General features: G+C 49.2%; 1 protein-coding gene across 3 annotated transcripts in view; it reads left to right on the forward strand.

Annotated features, from left to right (window-relative positions):
- Positions 1–20,801, forward strand: part of PTPRJ (protein tyrosine phosphatase receptor type J) — a 142,306-nt gene extending 121,505 nt beyond the window's left edge. For 2 of the 3 annotated variants that reach the window (XM_037166113.2, XM_053673084.1), the window contains exons 13-25: positions 1,468–1,675; positions 1,787–1,908; positions 2,976–3,063; positions 5,136–5,177; positions 5,718–5,726; positions 5,835–5,922; positions 6,547–6,637; positions 8,707–8,780; positions 8,886–9,020; positions 11,458–11,577; positions 13,528–13,688; positions 15,129–15,264; positions 17,226–20,801. In XM_037166113.2, the coding sequence (XP_037022008.2) occupies positions 1,468–1,675; positions 1,787–1,908; positions 2,976–3,063; positions 5,136–5,177; positions 5,718–5,726; positions 5,835–5,922; positions 6,547–6,637; positions 8,707–8,780; positions 8,886–9,020; positions 11,458–11,577; positions 13,528–13,688; positions 15,129–15,264; positions 17,226–17,384 (1,433 nt within the window). In that variant the 3' untranslated portion in view covers positions 17,385–20,801. The remainder of the gene's footprint in view (positions 1–1,467; positions 1,676–1,786; positions 1,909–2,975; positions 3,064–5,135; positions 5,178–5,717; positions 5,727–5,834; positions 5,923–6,546; positions 6,638–8,706; positions 8,781–8,885; positions 9,021–11,457; positions 11,578–13,527; positions 13,689–15,128; positions 15,265–17,225) is intronic. The other variant, XM_053673083.1, reaches the window with a different exon arrangement.

Raw genomic sequence — 20,801 nt, forward strand, 5'->3', positions numbered from 1 at the left:
GGGGTCATTATGGGTTAAACAGCCAGGGAGTGACACCCTGGCCAGGCCCCGTTTCTGTACCCACCAAGGCACATTAGAGGTACAAACACACGTCTGTGTCTACACCGTAGCCCACGCTTGGCACACAGATGGGGGTGGGAGGCGTCTGCTGTTTGCCTGATGGTCTAGGTCAGGGGTCGACCAACTTTCTGGAAAGGGGCCAGATGGCAAACACTTGCAACTTTGGAGGCCTTCCTGTCTCTGGCCTGACTCAGCTCTTCTCCTCTCCGGGGCAGTGTGACAGCGGTCGTGGGTGACACGGGGGTGTGGCTCCGGAAAGTCGTGGGTGACACGGACAGAGTGCCCTCCCTCTCCGGGGCTCGCGGGGACAGTGAGTGCAGCTGTTCCAACAAAATGTCATTCACCAGCACGGGTGGGTGGCCAGCTGGATTTGGTCCATGGGCCCTGACTCGCTGACCTCAGATCTAGGTTTTTTGTCTCTTTTGCACCACGGGGTATTATCCTTTAGGGGGCAGAATGTCTCTCTCTCACACACACACACACACACACACACACACATGCAAATGCACACACACAAATCATCGGCAAAGCGTGACTTTCTCTTGAAAGCAGACGGAATGATTTGCATTTGTAGTGGGAACTTGCACACAGCATCCTCATAGCTGAGAGAGGAGGCGGATGAAAGGCCGCCTTTCCCTAAAGGGCTCCGGCGCATCCTCTGGGAGGAGGAAAGGAACGATTCGAGGGTGTCTTTGCTGGCCGTGTGGGTGCTTTGTACAAGGCCTGGATAGGGAAAGCCAAGTTGTGTTGTTTTTGGTGGTTCTTTACTTGCGAATACTGAGGAACGGCTCCTTCTGCATTGTTCAGCCTATGACTGTCCTCATGTCCTCAGGGAAGGTGGGGCTCAAACACACCACCAGGCGTGGGGATCCTGAAAGACAAGGAATTTGCTGGTTTTGCAAACCTGCAGCAAAACTTCAGGAAGTGACGCTGAGATCTCTCTCTGCCTTTTCATTTGGGTCTGATTCAAATACCTCATCATTTTGCTCTGAAGGTTTTCAGCGACTTCCACACTCAGACCATTGCTGAATGTGGGGGGCAGTGGTTGGACTGAACGGTCCCAGCCTGGGGTGGTCGAGATCGCGTCAGACCGTGTGGGTTAGAAACGCAGCCCCCCACGCGGGCAGTGTGGCCTCGGGCCCTTTTTGCTTTCCGTGCCTTCACTTTCCCATCTGTCAGGTGGGGATAGTGAACCCGTGTGAAGAGGTTGTTGTGGGGGTTCAATGAATTGATGTAAGTAAAGCGCTTAGAACTTAATTCTAGTAAAGCCTGGCAATGGGAAGTGTCCTTCAGGGGCGGCGGCTCTCATCGCTGTCACCCACCCTCAGGGTCATGGTCGAGACGGTGGGAGACTGAACTCTTTGTGCAGTCACTGTCTTATGATTCCCCCTCTCATGCCTTTCTCAGCTAACCCGTCGGCAGAGGTTTTGAGCCATACGTATGAAGATTTCAAAAAGGGGGCCTCGGCTACTTACGTGACGTACTTCATAACCACAGGAGAAAACGCAAGTTCCGAGGGCTTGTCTGAAGTCTTGAAATATGAAATCAACGTGGGGAATGAGTCGAACACGCACGGCTATTACAACGGGAAGCTGGAGCCCCTGGGCTCCTATCGGTGAGGCCTCCCGGTTCTTCCTCTTCGGGAGCCGAGCCTCCTGGGAGCGCAGCTCGTGTGCCTGGTGTTGGACACGTCTCAGCCTCCTCTTTCCCCCCCGTTGTCCTGCAGGGCGTGTGTGGCCGGCTTCACCAATATTACCTTTGGCACTGACGGTCTTCTCATAGATGGGAACAGGAGCTACGTGTCCTTCAGTCGCTACTCAGACGCCGTTTTCCTGCCCCAGGACCCAGGTAGGGGAAGAACCGTGTGCTGTGAGCAATGCAGTGGGTGTTTGCAGCCAGTGTCCACAGAAGGCTGGTGTCTCGGCCTCCCTTGGGCTCCAGAGGCGTTGGAGTGCTTGGTTTCTTCTCTCAGAAGCTGAGATGTCACCTGTCCCCAAAGGCCCCGCCCTCCTGTGAATGCCTGCCACACTTCAGTCCTTTTTCCTGGTACAGGGATTGGGGTGCCCGCGTGCCAGACCCTCAGTGAGACTTGGTGCGTAGAATCCTTGAAGGAGGCACAGGAATGTCTTGTCCAACCCATTTTAGAAATGCAGGCGTTGAAGCCCCGAGAGGGTTTGACTTGCCGCAGGTTTCCCTGTGGCTTAGAGACAGGCCTGACATTCTGGTCTCAGATTGCTCACCAAGCACTCCTGTCCTTTACCACACAGAACAAGGTGATTTAGGAGCTTCAGGGACCCCAGCAGGATACATCCCCCACCTCTCAGGCCAGAGTCATGCTGACCAACTGGCTCATCCGTTTGCCTGGTCTTCACACTGGGTAGTTGCTCACGACAGGAAAGAACTCCTGCCCCAGAAGTGAAGTGCAGGGAGTCTCCACTTCCTTCCCCAACACAGAAGTGGGTTTCATGTCACCCGAGCGCGGAGCTGTAGATACTTCCACTCACACGCACCGAGTAGCCTCGGAAGGTGCTTCACATCACAGGGCCGAGCCCCGAGACGCCCCCCACTCCCACCCCCACCTCAACATGAGCGGTCCTGCCTGGCTTTCTCTTTTGTACAATGGGCCCTGCATGCAGTTTCATTGGAAGTAAGAAATCCGTGGGTGAGAACCTGAAAATCACTGATCTAACCCCGTTCCCTAAATTTGCCGTTGAGGGGGGACTGAGACAGGGAGAGGAGCCGTGACTGTTTCGGGACCTCCAGTTAGTGGGGCCTGGGGACAAGTCGCCCAAACGCTTGGACTCGTGTTAGGTCCGAAGCCGTTTAACTCAGTGTATGTCGGGCGCTCTCTGTGGTTCGAGGGCTCTCCTGGGGGTCGGCCTCTACAAGGCGGCTCCCGTGTGGGCTTTTCCCAGGAGTCATCTGTGGAGCGGTGTTTGGATGCATCTTCGGTGCCCTGGTCATCGTGGCCGTCGGAGGCTTCATCTTCTGGAGAAAGAAAAGGTGACTCTTGCTTATATTAATAATAATAATACTACCCTCCTTTTTGAAAGGAAGCTTTTTATCATGGAAAATTTCAGACTTTTACGCAGTTGGAAGGAACAGCATCACGAGCCCCCATGTCCCCATTATGCAGGGTCCTGACGGCAGGCATGGTCGCATTGCACCCCCACCCCCAGCTGGAGGGTTTCCAGGCAGATCCCAGCCCTGACGTCAGGCCATGGGCAGGCCCTGCAGTGTGGTCACTGCTTGCAAACAGTGTGTTCTGGTGCACAAATCCGTTTCCTGAGGCCGGGTGAAAAAGGCGGAGGGATTAAGCAAAAATACACAAATAAACACACGAACTCATAGACACAGAGAACAGTATGGTGATTACCAGAGGGAAAGAGAGGTTGGGGAGAGTGGACAGTGTAGGGGGGTAAGTGGTGATGGAAGGAGGCTTGACTTGCGGTGGTGAACATACAATATACAGATGATGTATTATAGAACTGTGCACCTGAGACCTATATAATTTTATTACCTAATGTCACCTCAATAAATTCAATAAAAAGAAACCAAACCCAAAGAAACCACTTTCCTGGTGTTAAGAGAGTTCGGTTTAGAGTTAGGGGACTTTGAACCCACACCCTGTCTCTGACTAGTCAGTCGTTAGGGAGGTTGGCGTTAAGTGTCCTCATGTGTGATGGCGATAAAACTCCTGACCCTGCAGAGCACTGAACAAATAAAAGTGCTTTGCATAGTGTTTGTGCCTTGTAGGCTGTGATGATATGACTAGTTCATCTGTCCAACTACCACTTGAGGCAGTTAAATTGTAAAGACAACAACTCTGTTTTGAACGCTTACTGTGTGCCTGGATTTGTGCTTTCTACGAAACCTCTCACGCACGAGGCCCTGGGAGGCAGGTCTTATTGGCCCCACGGTGGGGAGGAAGCTGAGTGTGGAAATGGACTCGAAACTGGTCTCTGCTCTTGGTCCCACACCCTCTCGCCCGACTGTGTGGTGTGTGCAGCCTGTGTGTCTCCTGCGATGCAGCGCTGTCATTATGCACAGCCGGCCAGGGAGTTTTCACCCGGGCCAGGGTTTCTAAAGCGGCCACGCCCGGTTCTTCTGCCACCGACTCAGTTAATAGGCCGTGCCGGGTGTCCAGCTTTTTGCATTAGATGCTGATACTTGTTTTTTTCAAGGGAGGGGTCAAAAACATTGTTATTGTATCTTGTTAAAATAGAAGTGGTACTGCTGTGTATAATAAAAGAAGCAAAGGAGAGCAAAGAAAATCCATAATTGCAGCACCCATATGGAACTGCCCTTGACATTGATGTTATTACTGAAGTCACACACAAACACATATAGACACACACACACACAAGTGGAATCATATTATACATGTTATTTTCTAGTTTGCTTTATTCACTTAAGACATGGGGACAGCTTCATTTTGTCTTTAAGTGAATACAGGATATTCCACTGTATGTATTTTATAGCCAATTTCCTTTTTTCCCTTTTGCCATAGTTACCTATCCTTGTACCCAAAGATGTGGGCACATTCACAGTTATTTTCATAAATGCCAAGGTGCTCAGTGGCTGAGTCAGTGGGTATACCTGCTTTCAATTTTGATACTGATGCCAAATTATCTTTTGGAAAGTTTTTTTTTAAACACCAGTATGGGGTTTAGCCAAGGGTGCAGGAGAGTGCCAGGTGCCTCACTACCTTCCCTATGCTGGATATATTTTCTAGTTTATTCCATTAACTTATCAGAAAGCCTTTCTAAAAAGCAGAGTGTGAAATAAATGAGCCTCACTTTACAATAAGGTAATGCTGCTGATAGATATTTATACCAGGAATTTCCTAAAAGCTGCTTGAGTGAGATTCTTCCATGCTTTTGGATGGTATAACAGAGAGGAACTTCACAGTTTTCCAATGGGCACTTATTGCTTAGACCGCTAAGGTTGGTACCAGCACACAAGGTGAGTGCTGCGTGGGAACTAACTCCAGGGAAGGCGTTCTGTGGGCCCACGAAAGGGGCACAGCACAGAATTAATGGTTTTTGTCTAATGCTTCTTTTCTTTTGCAACAGGAAAGATGCAAAGCACAATGACTTGCCCTTTTCTCAAATTAAGTAAGTCTCTAAAGTTATGAGCTTTATTTTAAGTGCTTCAATCCCCCATCTGTTTGGTAACTATCTAGAGAATCTTTGGTGGGACTTGCTGTCATTTTTCCTGACAGACACACTTGGCCGCAATCGTCCAGGAGTTCTTGCTAGCTTTGCTGTCTGCGAGGAATGCGTGTTTATCAGTGTGCGGCAGCCGGCTCCTTGCCATGTGCTGCTTTGGCAAGGAGAGCCATACCGACCCTGTTCTACCACCAATCCTACTCATATGTACATATGTTGTGATTACAGAACAGGTTATCCAGACCTAGGAGCAGCGACCTTGCTCAAAGTTACAAAGCCAGTCAGTTACATCACAGGGTCTAGAAGTTGAATTTCCTGATGCCCAGTTTTGTAAATAATATTATACTGACCCCTCCCCCAACTTCCCTTCCCTATACAATATTACACCATATAGTTTCTTGTTTTGGGAAGATGTTTATTTCCAGAGGCATGGTTGAGTCATTTTTTCTAACTGCATATTTTTTTCTCTCTCTTTCTATGATGAAGACCTAAAAAGTGAGTAAGCTCTTTGCTTTAAAAAAACAAAAAACAAAAACAACTTGTATTTTTCTATTTCCGCCGTATTGAATGTAAACGTTCCAATACATTGTCTTGTTTTCTTAGGTCCAAGTTAGTCAGAGTGGAGAATTTTGAGGCCTACTTTAAGAAGCAGCAGGCTGACTCCAACTGCGGGTTCGCAGAAGAATATGAAGTACGTGGTCGTAAACGTCGTGTTTTCTTTGCGTTGTTTTTCCCGAAGGTTGTAAAATGGCCCATTTTTGTTTCATGGTGGGGCTCTGGGTGTGAGGCGACTCGACCCTCCCGGAGAACAGAGAAGCTCTCATGTGCCCCTTGGGGTTGTGCTGTGGCTGTTTTGGCTGTAAGCGCCTGGACCTCGATGGACCTTGGATTCTTGCTGACCCCTGAAGATTATGTAGAGATACAGAACCTGGGCACCCAAGCCAGCGGGCTGTTAACTAAAGTAATTAGGACACTGTGAGCAGGAAAGACACCAGATGGGGTGTGCGGGGGCTGGGGCCGAGGCTGCGTGGTGGAGGTGGATTCCAGAGGGTTCCGTGAAGTCACAGGCAAAGGGCTTGTGTCTTCTGTCCCCTGGATGCCTCACCCCCAGGCCCGCTGGACCCCACCCCCAGATGGCCACGCCCACCACCCTCCACAGGTGCCCACACTGCGGCATAGGAAACACGTGCTACTGAACACGGCAGGGTTGGCTGTCGTCATGCTGCAGTCCCATTGAATTCTGCCACACTCCGTGCTCAGTATCAACAATATTTGAACACTAACTAAGTGAACAACTCATTTGTTTTCCCTGCAGGATCTGAAGCTTGTTGGAATTAATCAGCCCAAATATGCAGCGGAACTGGCTGAGAACAGAGGAAAGAATCGCTATAATAATGTTCTGCCTTGTGAGTTGATTTTCACACACAGTCTTCCCTCGAATGGTAGAGGGGAGGGGAATCAAGACACCAGCTGGCCACTTCCACAGCCATTCATTTGTCACCTGCTGTGTGCTGAGCACTGTATTTGGGCATATTCTATTGAATTCTGTCCTCATGGCAACCTCAGGGAATGGGTGGTGGAATATTCACTTTGCAGATGAGGAGTATCGGGCACAGAGTGGCTAAGGGATTTGTCCAAATTCACACAGACATCATTGGCAGGACCAGGCTCGGCCAAAATTTGCCACTTTCATTCAGGGACAAGGCCAAAGCCTGTGCATTTTAATTGTTATTTTTCTTAATTTAAAAATATTTTCCAGTTACAGTTGACCTTCGACTGTGCTACTTTGTATTAATTTCAGGTGTACAGCATAGTGGTTAGACAATCATGTACTTTACAAAGTGGTCCCCCTGATATTTCCAGTACCCACCTGGTACCACACACAGTCATTACCATGTTATTGGTTGTATTTCCTGCACTGTACTTTACACCCCCGTGGCTATCCTGTAACCACCAATCCCTTCACCCAGCCCCTAACCCTAGCTCCCTCCAGAGCCTGTGCTGTTAACCGCTCTGTCTCTCAGCTCCTTTATTTCCGTTAATGTGGTTCTAGAAAGAAGAGGAGGATAGTCAGGGAGTGACAGGCACTCTCTGCTTGTCCAGGTGTGTCTCTGGTGGGCTGGGCACATTTCACAGCTGAGCATGAACTACATTTGGGTTCGCTCCTGTTTTTGAGACTTAACAATGTCTGCAGCCACACTGGCAGGGATAGCAGCAAATTGAGTTTAAAATGTAACTGTTTATCACATCGTTCATTTAGACAACAAGTAAACCCTTTCCGCTAGAACGTCCTTTGTGCTTTCTCTTTCGGGTGGGAATTCGGGCACAAAGAGAATGACAGCTGTGTTCCGATGTAGCTGAAAGTGACTGGCTTTTCTGGTGACTTGCACGGCAGGACGTGTGGAGACGTTGCCTCTTTTACGTGAAGCTGGTTTTTCTTTCCCGGCCTGAAATGTTAACTTCTGTCTAGATTCAGGATTTCCCAGCTCCCGATTCTTTCTCTTCATTTCCCCGCATTGGCAGTGGACACAGGTCCATATTATGAGAGAAATGCTTTTAAAACTGGGTGGGTAGCACCCGCCCAGCCCCGCCCTTCCAGGACTCACCTGGGGTTGTTGGCCTGCTCTTGGTGGCCGTCCGTGGAGATTTTCAGATCCAGAGTTTGGGTATTGTTTTTATTGGGAGATTGTAGGCTGGAACTCAATTTTGTAAGAGTTTGGCATTGTTATTTTGTCCAGGGGAGGGTGAGAAAGTGGTTAGGCAAAGACGGGAAACATCAGTGGTGTTGCTGATAACTTGGTCTGACATTCGAATCTACGGCTATCATTTTATTTTTCCAGCAGGCAAGTTTGTGTGTTTTTGAGATGACCCTACTTGGAAAACACGAGACTTTTGTATTTTAGATCCTCCCACCCATAGTAGTCTTGTACATTCAGTTTATACTTGAATTTGGTACTTTTCATAACAGTTTTTTTTTAGGAGACTAGAGAAAGCGTGAAAAGGGTGGGAAGGTTAACCTGAGTTTGTACCCAGTGGGGCAATTTGTTTAATCCTAGTGGACAAGGCGCTAGCTTTGAATTCCAGCTGCCGTTCACAAGAAAGAAGTGTCTGGAGGAGTCACTTAATTTCTCTGACTCTGGTTCCTTATCTGTAAGGTGAATCTGTAAAATCACCCCACAAAAGCTTGTGGGATGGTTTTGAGGAAAAAGCACCATTGCTCAGGGCATGGCCCATGGCAGGCAGCCTGGATTCCATCCTCGATTCTGCCACTGACACCACATACCTCTTCTGGGCCACATGACACAGGGCGCCGGTGAGGATTAAACGTGGCCACACATGTGCAGTGCCAACCCGTGTCCCTTCAAGGTGTGACAGAGCCCCCGTGTTGCCGCTGTGGGCTTCTCTTTTCTGTCTTGTAACTCACTGCCCTCACACACTCGCTTCTCACGAGGACCTTTCTCTCTTCATGTCGCAGATGATATCTCGCGTGTCAGGCTTTCCGTCCACACCCACTCTGCTGACGACTACGTCAATGCCAACTACATGCCTGTAAGTGGGAGCCGGCCTGCCAGCCCCCGCTGGCTGGGGTGGGGGGCTCCAGAGCTCCTCCTTCTGCTTCTTTGACATTGAGTGCATGCCACTTTCCATTTGTAGGGCTACCATTCCAAGAAAGAATTCATCGCCACACAAGGACCTTTACCCAACACTTTGAAAGATTTTTGGCGAATGGTTTGGGAGAAAAACGTGTATGCCATTGTCATGCTGACCAAGTGCGTCGAACAGGGGAGGGTAAGCACCTTTCAAAAGTACATCTGATTAAGTTCATTCATTCATTATTATTATTATTATTTTTTTTACTGTGGTGGAAGGGTGTCTTAAAACCATTTGTCCTTTTAATTTTTTCCCACTTGCCTTAAAAAAAAACACTTCTCCAGACATGAGCACCTCTATTCTTAGAAACTTGTTTTCTGTCTTTTTCTTTTCCAAGTAAAAAGTTTAAAGGACAATTTTATTTAAAATCAACTAAAATAACTACAGAGTAAAAAAAAATTCTTTAAAAAATCTATGTTGCTACTAACTTCATTTGTGGAATAATAATATTCTCTATTCACTGAGTTGCTGCTGCTGGAGTTGGTTAATAGAAGGAATTGGGTTAGTGTGTGGGAAGCCTCCTGGGCCTGGGGCAAGATGTACCCCACAGGGCGCAGCTCCGCCCTTCTCTGGCTCTGATTGGCTGCAGGCTCATTGTGTCTCTAAGCAACCCGCTTCTTCATCTGTGAGAGGTGATACCTGACCAACCTGGCGATGCTCAAACTTAGTTTTTAGCCCTGGAAACTTTTCTTCCTGAACAATCTCAGACTTATCCCCAGATAAGTCTCAGGAGTCCTCGCTCCTTTGTGGTGGCCTTCAGTGCCCTGGCCGCTTCCATTAAAGATACAATTTCTTCTAGTAATAAAGCCCCATATCTCCATGGGGACCTGAGGAGGACTGGAAAACATGCTAGATTCAGAAAGCCTGTACCTGAGCAATAGGACCTAATGTTGCTCTGAATTTTTTTTCACGTAGGTCTGTTATTTGAGGAACAGGATAGGACTTGAGTCCCTAAGCCAGTGGCTTTCAAACTTTAACATGCATCAGAAACACCTTTAGAATTTCTCACTCAGAAGACCGGTGGGGGACCCAACAGCTGCATGGAGATAGTCCTAGGAGCAGCCGCTCCCGCTGCTGCAGGTGCACGACAGCGAGGACCCGTCAGGCGTCATTGCTTCTAATGTTCTTCACTTCCCTTTCATATAGCAGATGTGTTTCCAGCCCGAGTGTGTGTGAGGTCCTGGGTCAGGGGCTGGGCGTGGAGGGATGACAGGTAACAAAGAACAGTAAGACAGGGTTTCCGTCTCCACATTTCTTGTGAAACAGAAGGAGGGCTCTGCACCCCCTTCTTGTGTCAGGAGAACAGGCCGTTAATGCAAACAAAGGAACATTGTTTATGAATGCAAGGCCACTGCATGGCGCTGTTTAGCCCAATGGCTCACACATGGAACATGATTATAAATATCTGTTGGACAAACAAAAATGGGGTAGTGAAATGAGCAAAGACCATGAAGATGAAGTTAGATGGTCCCTTGCTCATCTTAAGTCAGAGGTGAAGTGGGTGATACTTGTTCTGAGCAAAACAGGAAGGGAGCCAGCACATTTTCTGCACAAGAGAACTCCATGCATGTTCTTTCTTTCCCAAACAACCCTGTGAGGTGGTATCATCATTTTATTGATGGAGACACAGGGGCCCAGAGAGTTTAAGGCCTTGTCCACAAGGTGGCAACGAAAACCCAGCTGGTAACGAGGCTGAGCTGGAAATGAGCTCCATGTCAGCATGTGTTCAAATCCTGTGTTCTTCCGTGGAGCAGCAGACCAGAAACTGGGGTCTTTGAAAAAGTGTAGATCCCCTGCCTGGGTCAGACTCTCTGGAGGTGGGACCCGGGCATCCGCTTTTAAAGTGAAACAGACCTCCGTGGTCAAACAAATAACAAGCCAGGTTTGGGAACTGCCAGATTTGGAAACCACCCACTTGCGGCAGAGCACCCTTCGGAAAGTGGAGTGTGTGTGTGTGTCTTTTAAATTGTTTGCTACATGTGGCTGCAGATATTCTCAGTGGTGGTTTCTCGATTTTTACTTCTGTTCCCATTTGCTTGCCCACCTTATAGGAGCCAAGATCCTAAAATGATTTCATCTGGTGCTCTTCACTGGTGTCTGTGTTTGTGTTACAGTTAGTGTGTCCCTGACGGTTGTGGGAAAGGCCTCATTTCTTCCAGCTGGGCGTGGTTGTGGGTCGATTGAAGACATTTAGTTTGCAGAGGCGGGGGTGGGGGGAGGGGGTTGCTGTTGGGCCACTGGGCGCTGGTGGGACTGTGTCCCCTGGGAAGTTACAGCTGCTGCTGGGCTCTCGGTCAGTTTTCATGCAGAAATGGGGGTTCAGCGTCGGCCACATTGTCTGCTTCTTTCAACAGAAGCCAGAAGTCTGGATTTTTATGAAAAAACCTTCCAATTTTAAGAGTTGGCAACAGTTGTAAATGAAAAAAACCACAATTTTAAGGGTCAAGCCGAACCCATCTAAGGGACTTAATCAGCCCCTCATGCCAGTTGTCAATATCTGGTCTCCCTCGTTAGGCTTCAGTGATAGCAGATGGCGTGACCTGCGTCTTTGCATTAAAATGCATTTTCATTCTAGACCAAATGTGAGGAGTACTGGCCTTCCAAGCAGGCCAAGGACTATGGGAGCCTCACTGTGGCAATGACCTCAGAAATCGTTCTTCCAGAATGGACCATCAGAGACTTCACGGTGAAAAACGTAAGTAGGACCTCCAGGTGCTTGGGTCTCCTGTGTACTCCCCTGTGTTAATTTTAGGGCCGATGCTTTGTAGGGCAGTCTTAACCAGTATTTTTTTTCTATGCATCTAAAAAATATTTTTGCTTTTTCCTTTACAGAGTAAAACAATTCATGTCTTTACAAACGCTAAGGCAGTCCTTTAGCTCTACTTTCTTAAGGGGCATTTCCTGTTCCTCTTGACTAAAATGGACCTTAAGGGCTGGCTCAGCGCCCATCGCTCTTTTCCTTGCACTTCCAGGTGACTTGCACGCACAGCTGGGGTTACAAAGCAGGGTCCTTTCAGATTAGCTGGTTGGAAATACGGCGTCAGGAATGCCATTTCCTGTGGGAGCAGTTTATGGTAACAGTTTCATTAATAGGATTCCAGGGCACCTGGCTTCCCTTACTGCCCCAAACTATGAAAACAAATCCAGTAAATTCTGTAGGCATTTTAGAAAGTCAGCTTATGTGTCTTTTTCTTTTCTTAAGAGTGTTAAAGAAAAAAAAAAGCAGTGTCAGGAAGTAACACTGATGTCTCCTGATGGGCAGAAATTGTATAAATTGGCATAACCCTTGGCAGTTTATATCAAAGGCATAAAAATATCCATTTCCCTTTGATCTGGTGGTCCCAAGTTTGAGAATCTTCCCCAAAGAGACAAGCTGAAGTGCAGGAGAAGGCTTACTGTTCATAAAAATGAAGCCCAGCCTTCTTTGTCGTGGTGGGGGACGTGATTTGGACACCATGTGCGTGTCTAGCCTTTGGAGACTGGATAGCTAAGCTATGGGCTTTGTAGTCTCTGTATCACGATTCACTGTGAGCAGTGAGAGCTGTGTGGACTGGATCGTTATCGTGAGTGTAGTAAGAGAACATGCTGGGAGGCAGCGTTTCATGCATATCGTGAAGAGTGCATCACAGCAGAGGCTGGAAGGAGATTCCGAGGGCAGGGCCTGCAGTCCAGTGTAGGTGAGCGAGGGCAGGGCCTGGCTGTGGGCATCAGGAGGAGCGTTCAGTGCGGGGCAGGAAGGGCCCAGCCTGGGTGGGGTTCTGATAATCAAGATAATAACTGTGTTACTCTGTTATAACAAGGTTCACTTTCTGCTTTCTTCCTGATGTTGAAATGCATGTTTTTGGGGGAAGGCCCTTTCTCAAGTGCCTGCGATTCTAAGTATTGGTGCTTGCTATGTGCCCCTCATGGTTTTAGGTTCTCTGGGAGACACAGGAATTAGGAGGCAGTTCCTGCCCTGAAGCACCGACTATGCTAGTTGTATTTGTACATATTTATTTCAGCTCAGTGATATTCCCAGGTGGGCTCAGGGCCGGGGTTGGTGAAGCGCTACGGAGTTGTAGGTGTGAGAAAGTGAGCACGTGGTTGGCAGAAAACTGTGCTGGGGAAGGGAAGGGGCCTGAACCCCACGACAGAGGATGGTGGACTCTGCATCTGGGCTGAGTGTTGGGGACGTTACTTTCCCTCTCGGAACCTTTGCTCTCTTGTCTTTAGAGGAGATTGGGTGAACACATCAAAGTTCATGCAGGCCCTGGCTAGTGTAGCTCAGTGGACTGAGGGTGGGCCTGTGAATCAAATGGTCACTGGTTCGATTCCCAGTCAGGGCACAAGCCTGGGTTGCAGGCCAGGTTCGCAGTGGGGAGCACATGAGAGGCAACCACACATGGATGTTTCTCTCTCTCTCCTTTCCTTCCCCTCTCTCTAAAAATAAATAAATAAAAAATATTTTTAAAAGTTTGTGCAGGCACTTTATTAGCTGTTGCACCAGTGTAAACTTCCAATTTCTGGTTGTAACCACCCCTGTTTAGCTGCCTTTCAGCTGCCCCCCGCTGCGGTTCAGCATTCAGGAAGGCTTGATTTCACTAGCCTTTCTGCTCTTGCTAGGCAGTCTTTCTCTCCAGATCTAACCCCTTTCCTTGGCTTTCAGAACATGACAAGTGACAGTCACCCTCTGCGACAGTTCCACTTCACCTCCTGGCCTGACCACGGGGTGCCGGACACCACCGACCTCCTCATCAACTTCCGGTATCTGGTTCGCGACTACATGAAGCAGAGTCCCCCTGAATCGCCGGTTCTGGTGCATTGCAGGTAGGCAGATGCGCTCCCGTGGGACAGATTTCAAAGGCAGTTGTGAGGACGGCCGCTTCGGGAAGGCGGGGTGTGAGATGCGTGCGGCAGGCAGTTACAAATCCGGGAAGGGCGTGGATGGGGGACCACGACTTACTCCCGAAACTCTGGGGCCGGGACTGGCAAACTGTGGCTCCTGGGCCGGATCTGGTCCGTTGCCTATGTATTTTTTAAACCATAATGTCTTTCATATTTATAATGTTTATTGTAAAATATTTTAATGTTACAAAAATGTAGACAATAATAACAATTTAATAAAGTATACCATGAGGCCACACATGGTTTTTTTGGTTACTAATGCATTATAGATGTAAAGTCTCCACTTACTGGCCTCTTGTTGCCTTCTCCTCACACAGGTGAACGTGGCTCTAAAGTTCATCTTCGTCCTGTGCTTTTATAATTTCATTGTGTGTGTATATACCTCTGCGATTTCATCTAGCTTTACACTTGCACCGGATTTTTTCATACACACATCATTCTGCAACCTGCTGTGTTCATTCAGCATGTTTGTTATTTGATAATGTTGAAACACGTACTTTAAAAAAAATTTATCTTTTAGAGAGAGGAGAAAGAAGGGAGAGAGGGAGAGAACCATCAGTGTGTGGTTGCCTCTTGCGTGCCCCCTACTGGGGACCTGGCCCACAACCCAGGCAGGCGCCTTGACTGAGAATTGAACCGGTGACTCTTTTGTTCACAGGCCAGTACTCAGTCCACTGAGTCACACCAGCCAAGGCACATCATTCTCATTTGTTTTATTTTTCCATTTAAAAATGTTTTTTGACACACAAATATTGTACATACTATATATAACTTGAGTTTGGGGATAAGTATACCCCCCGGAAACTATCACCAGCATCTTTCTTTGCTGCCTGTTTTTGTAGAGTTTCATCAGAACGTAGCCATTCTCATTAGTTGGCACAGGGTCTGCAGTTACTTTCGTGCCTCGGTGGCAGGAAGGGGCCTTTCGGTTGCCAGCTGAAGGTATTTACAGTCTGGCCCATAACAGCAGAAGTTTGCCAGCCCTTCTCCCGAACAATGACAGTAGCTTTAAAGCTGGAGAAATTGATTTTAAGACAGCAGAAAGGAGAGGCCTCGTTGCCCTGTGGGGACTAAATTGATGGCCCTTGCCGTCCTACTTTATGGTGGTAACTTGAACAGCTCTGAGGTTTAAGAATCTCTAGCAAAGTGCTTCATTGTGCATTTGAAGTGCATTGGACTCCAAAGGAAGTCCAAGCCGGTGCAGTGTGACTTGCTGAGGCTTCACCTGAGCGAGTGCTGAGTGGCCCTGGGCTGTGTCCTCAGGGTCTGATGGTGGCGGAGAGCAAAACACACGCACGGGGAACGTGGGAGCCGTGCAGCCAGGGAACCCCCAGCGCCACGCTCGTTTCTCTTCCCTTCCAGTGCGGGCGTTGGGCGGACGGGCACGTTCATCGCCATCGACCGTCTCATCTACCAGATGGAGAACGAGAACGCAGTGGACGTGTACGGGATTGTGTATGACCTTCGAATGCACAGGCCTTTGATGGTGCAGACCGAGGTGAGGCCTGCGTCTGTCTGACCGTCCCCCTTCCTGTTTGTTTGTGAAAGGTTGTGTCAGGACACATACGTGTGTCCAACTCTTTCACCCTTCCAGATTGTTCTGGCTCTTGGCCATGATGTGACACTGGTTTCTTTAAGATCCAAAACCGACATGGGCTTGAACTACCTGGGATACAGGGTGGCGGCAATGGCACCACATACCCAGACCTACCAGGGTCCTCACTCAGCCGCCTGTGGCAAACCTATGCCAATCTCTGAGCTTTGGCTTCCGGATGTCACTCTCCAAAAACTGGCATCTGCTCCCTTTGTTTCTGAGAAGCTCTGATCGTCCTGAAACTGAGCCCGTGAGCAGGCTTATCAAAGCCAATAGTGTGAGGCTGCATCGTGCTGCGTGAGCATCCGGAGCAGGGTAGCCGCACTGGCCTTGGGGCTGTTCAGAGCACCAGTCACGCAGCTGCGGGAGGCAGTGGACGCTCAATACTGACAGTGTCGCTTGTGTAAGATCGTCAGATTTGGCTTTCCCTGAAATGTTCCCGACAAACATTGTTTTTGTGGCACGTTCTCAACCAGTACACTGGGAAATGGCCTTTCTCAAAGCTGTGGGGTTGAGTGGGCCCCCGCCAGGGGGAGAGCAGAATATTCATTTTGCCTCAGGCGGTCACCGTGCAGCCATTGAGAAGTCAGTGAATGTGCGCTCTGCTACTGAGGCCTGGGGACACCGCGTGCCGGGGGCTGAGTGGCCTGGTCCTGTGTGAGGCGTGGGATCCCCCTCCAGCGCTGGTCAGAGCAGGCGTTTCCTGTTTTCTCCCTAATTCTGTAGAGTAGCGGCTCTCAATCTTTTTTCCTCGTTTGGGAAACAGGAAAATCTTACACCTGCCTACAAATTCGTTTCATGTCCCTTTTCCATAAAATGTTTTGAACATAATATTAACCGTCGACATGAAAAAATACGACAGTACAGGATTATACACAATATGTTTTTGCCTTTTCCTTCTTCTCCCCCAACTGCACTCCCCAGAAGTCGCCAGTCTGTGCGTATTTCCACATGGTAGTTTCTGTGCAGCTGTAGAGGAACACACATACACACACGGACATGTGTGTGTGTGTGCATGCAGACACACACAGAGTAGGTCTCAGACCCTATTTTATAAGTAATGCTGCCCTGTGGTTTCTTCCTTTCATAGCGTCGTGGATATTCTTCTGTGTGGCATACACCCTTCTTCCTCTTCGTAACAGACGCCTGCAGATTCTGATAGGTTTGCCTGCAGGTGGTCCCCATGCAACTCTGCCGTGATCAGCCCCCCTAACCTGCCTCCTCTGCTGAGAATCAGTTTGCCCCCTGTTCTGCACACGCTCGTTGCTCTGCATCATCACCCCCAGGTCCCTTCTCTGCCCTTTCCCGAGAGTCTGGTATCTCTTCCTGGGTGTGACGCCGCACATATGACACGTGACACATGACAGGAGTGAAGCTGGGGCTGTTGGGGACCATGGGTGGGGGTGAGCCTGTCAGTTTCATTCCTGGTCACCAGCGGGATGAGTTCGCTTCATTTTTCCTTGAGAATTATGGAAAACCAGGAAAAATGGGCAATGACTCTTTTTTTTTTTTTTTCCAAGACAGATTTTTTAAGGGGGTGTTTCACAAGATCCAGCTGCTAAAGCCAGAAGAGTGTCGGGTTGAATGTAGTTTAAGTGCCAGAGGTCTCTCTTTACCTGCTGCGTCTTGGACAGGCATGGTGGGGAATGTGTCCCTCTGGCTGACAGTCACTGACGGTGACATTCTCGTTCCCCGTGCGTTCAGACTTCGCCAGAATGCGATTAGCCCTTGACACGTGGTACCTCGAAGTGCCGTTTGCTGTGGGGCAGGTGGGGTGGGCGCGGGGGAGTCTGTTTGAAAGTAACGTTGGGTGCCCATCGCCGGAGTGCAGCTCATTCACTTCCTTCTTTTCCCTTTTCCGACAGGACCAGTATGTTTTCCTCAATCAGTGTGTCTTGGACATTGTCAGATCCCAGAGGGACTCAAAGGTAGATCTCATCTACCAGAACACGACCGCAATGACAATCTACGAAAACCTCGCGCCAGTGGCCACGCTGGGACACATCAATGGTCACATCGCCTAGGCCCAAGGGCCGCCCTTGCTGGAGTCGACTAGCCCATCACACCCAGGGCACAGGGAAACGCCCTCGTGTGGACAAGTTCTTTTATGTCTGGTGTCTTCATTCTGTGTTCTGTTTGGTTGGAACTAATGGGGGGTGTGAAGCCACACACGTGACACCTGATGAGTGAGAAGCTGGGGCTGTTGGGGGTGGTGGGAGGGGCGTGTCCATCAGTGACATTCCTGGCCACCAATGGATGAGTTCACGTCTTTTGTCCTTGGGAATTATGGAAAATTAGGACAAGTGAGCTATGACTTTTTTTGTCGAAACAAGATTTGTTTTTAAAGACTATTTTCTATGATCCACATGCTAAAGCCAGGACTGTATTGGGTTGAATATATTTTAAGTATCAGAGGTCTATTTTTACCTACTGTGTCTTGGAATCTTGCTGAGGGAACCTGCCTAACTGTGGATGGTGACCCTGTGGGGGGCAGGGGTCGTCCGTGGCCCCTCCCCCCCACCGGGGTTTTCTATTTGAACACGTGCCTTTTCTGAATTATGCTTCCACAGGCAACACTCAGTAGATTTCTCTATTTTTGTATTGAATCTCATAATTGGAATATGTGGAATATTTAAACAGTAGTTTAGGATCAGAAGTTCGGCCTTCTCAGTGACATTCCTGCTCCTGTCTGATCAGAGGAGACGCCCCCACCCCCTTTTGTGTTCTATTCTGTCCCCCCCCCATTTCTCCCAAAGACGTGCCTGCCAGGCACACTCTCAGCCCCGGGGCTGAGAGTGGAGACCACGTGTCACCTTGAGGATTTTGAGGCTGGGGAAGCAAAAGAGCCCCCCCCCCAGCGCTGGACTCTCCAGCACTGGTCCCCGTTTTTTGCTTTTTCTCGTTTCTGTATTTGGTAAGAAGGATTATTTAAAGGTGCAATATGTGGCTTAGTGATTCACGATGGCTCTAGGTTTTTAGTAACGTTTTACTCAGGTTGGCGTTTTGTGTGTGTCTGTGTATATGTGTGTGTTTAAAAGCGTGGCAGTCTGTGAACACTTCAGTGTGGCAAGTGTCAAATTAATTCCTCCTCTTTCAAAGGCCACTGGCTTTAGTCTGTCTGCAGTGGACAATATCGGTACCTACTGTATATACATGTGTATACTGAACTCTTCAAAAAGTCATTCCTTTGAACTGAGGTGTACAAAGTTTGAATTTGTATCAAAGATGTAATTATTATTTTTAAAACCTCTTTCACTATACTGCTGCTGTAATTACTTTGATTTTTTAAAAAGTGTAGATTAACTTTTTTTTTTTTTGCTTCAGATGTGTATCCACCAAGAATTTCAGAATTTATGTGGATTTATTTTATTGGTACATAATCTGTAAACTTCTCAAGGCATTAACATGAAAGGATTGTTTCTTTTTATTTTATATTGTGGCTCAGGTTATATTGTGGAGAGATGCTGAGTGTGTCCTTCAACAGGCAATGAAGTATACAAGGTCTTATGAAGGAATGTCCCGGTCCCTGAGAGCCCGTGGCCGTGTGCCACAGCCATGAACCTGCTGTAAACTGGGGACACACGTGTCCCGTTGAAGACGGGGCAGGTCTCTTCCCCAGGCCCGGGCCGAGTGCCCGCCTGCAGCCGGTCTCCTGACCCCGCCTCTCCCCTCGGTGTGCCCGCACTTTGATGCCAGACTGAACATGTGACTGGGTATTTTGGGGTTGCGAAGGATGAACCACAAGGTCCTGAGAGCCCTCGATTCAGTTCAGGCGTCTTTTGTCCCCCTTTCCCGGAGAGGTCCCGAAAAAACTGAAAGGAGAGGCGGCGGTGGTGTCAGGTTTTGGGAGAAGCTTGCTGCCCAAGTGGAAATTGCACTTTTTGCTGAACCCTTTGCTCTCTTTCTAGTGAGCAGTTCCTTCTGTATCCGACTCCTGAAGGAATGGGCGGGCGGGCCGGCCAGGTCAGGCCCCTCTGGACTCAGCTTCGGAGGCGTGGGTTTCAGGGAAGCCACGGTCCGAGGTGCTGAGGGCACCTGGGTTCGGGTGTGTTGCTTCCACACCCTGGCACTGACCGGGCCCCCCGCCCGGGCGCGTGGATCCTGGTGCGCTCGCCCTGTGGTGCCACTGGGAGGTTCCTGTGCGGGCGGCAGTTCTGGGGCCACCCCGCCCTGCTGCGGTTTGTCAGGAAGCCTGTGTGGCCGGTGTGAAATCCCGTGGAGATGCCCGCCCTGCCCCCTCTGCCCACACCACTGCCACGGAGACACGGGGCGGGGGAAGGGCTGGGCCCTCCGAATTCCTTTGAAACTAATGAAAACAATAATTATAACCATGTTGTGTGAAAAGTCAAAAACCAGAAGCCCTCCTCCCTTCTGCCTGGTGTGGGCCTGGGAGCCCGGCCGCAGCCCGCAAGCCACTGCCTGGCCTCACTCTGAATCCCTGGGGAAGGCTTGTGCCCCGAGGTCCGGATTCCAAATGGCAGGTCACCCAGAGGTCACAATGCCTCTCTGAGCCCCAAGGGTGGCTGGGGCTGCAGCCCGTGGGGGTGGCGACCGTATTTATAGCAGTGATGGAAAAGGGAAGATTAATATGTAAAAAATATAACAGACATAGGGGCTGGGGGTGCGGGTTAGTGGTCACAGGAAAGAGGAAGATGTGTTTGAGCTCCTGCCCCAAGCCCAGGAGTGGCGAACTCAGATTTGAGGGGTCGAGTGCCATCGTGGGGCTGGTGGAATCCTCTGCCATGCTAGCACTGGGGTTGCCCGCAGGAGAGCAGCCAGGGTGGGGCAGCCAGCAGTCAAAGAGCCAAAGATTGATGGGCAGTGGCTTGGGGGATTCGGGTCATGGGATCTCTTCCCAGAGCAAAGATGTTTTGCCTCCAAAGTTAAATGTAGCGACGACTGGCGCCAGGAGGAAATGACATTTGGGGTCCGCTCTCTGTGCCCAGGCAGTGACCTCCAGCTGGACTTGGAAGCACAGACTCCACTGGATTCGGGCTTCTCCTTGTCAGGGGCTCCTGGGAGGTGGGGGCTGGCCGCTGATTCCAGTCTGCTCTGCGTCGGGGATGGAAAAGCTCTGGTTTCTTCCGGAATGCTGGATCCTGCGCACAGAGCTCCACAGGACTCGGTGGCGGATGTGATTGGCGTCAGCGGTCCCAAGCTCTGAGCTTTCACTCCCCAGAGCCGTTGAGTGTTCTGCACACTGTAGCTTCCCCGTCCCTGCCAGGCTGTGGGGCCCAGGTGGTAGGATGTGTTGATGTAGACTTTAAAACTGTAATTTTCTTGTAACTATTTTGGAATGATGCATATTTCTAATGTTTGTTACACTTGTACAGAGTATTGCTGTTGATTGCTTTTCTTTGTTTTGTAAGAAAAATATGGCCTGAAAAAAAATTTTTTTAAAGACTTACAAATACCAAATATAAAAAAATGTCGATACATTA

Source organism: Artibeus jamaicensis, unplaced genomic scaffold (genome assembly GCF_021234435.1).
Source record: "Artibeus jamaicensis isolate MK-2021 breed Jamaican fruit bat unplaced genomic scaffold, CSHL_Jam_final contig_797, whole genome shotgun sequence".
In the NCBI taxonomy this organism is placed as follows: domain Eukaryota; kingdom Metazoa; phylum Chordata; class Mammalia; order Chiroptera; family Phyllostomidae; genus Artibeus; species Artibeus jamaicensis.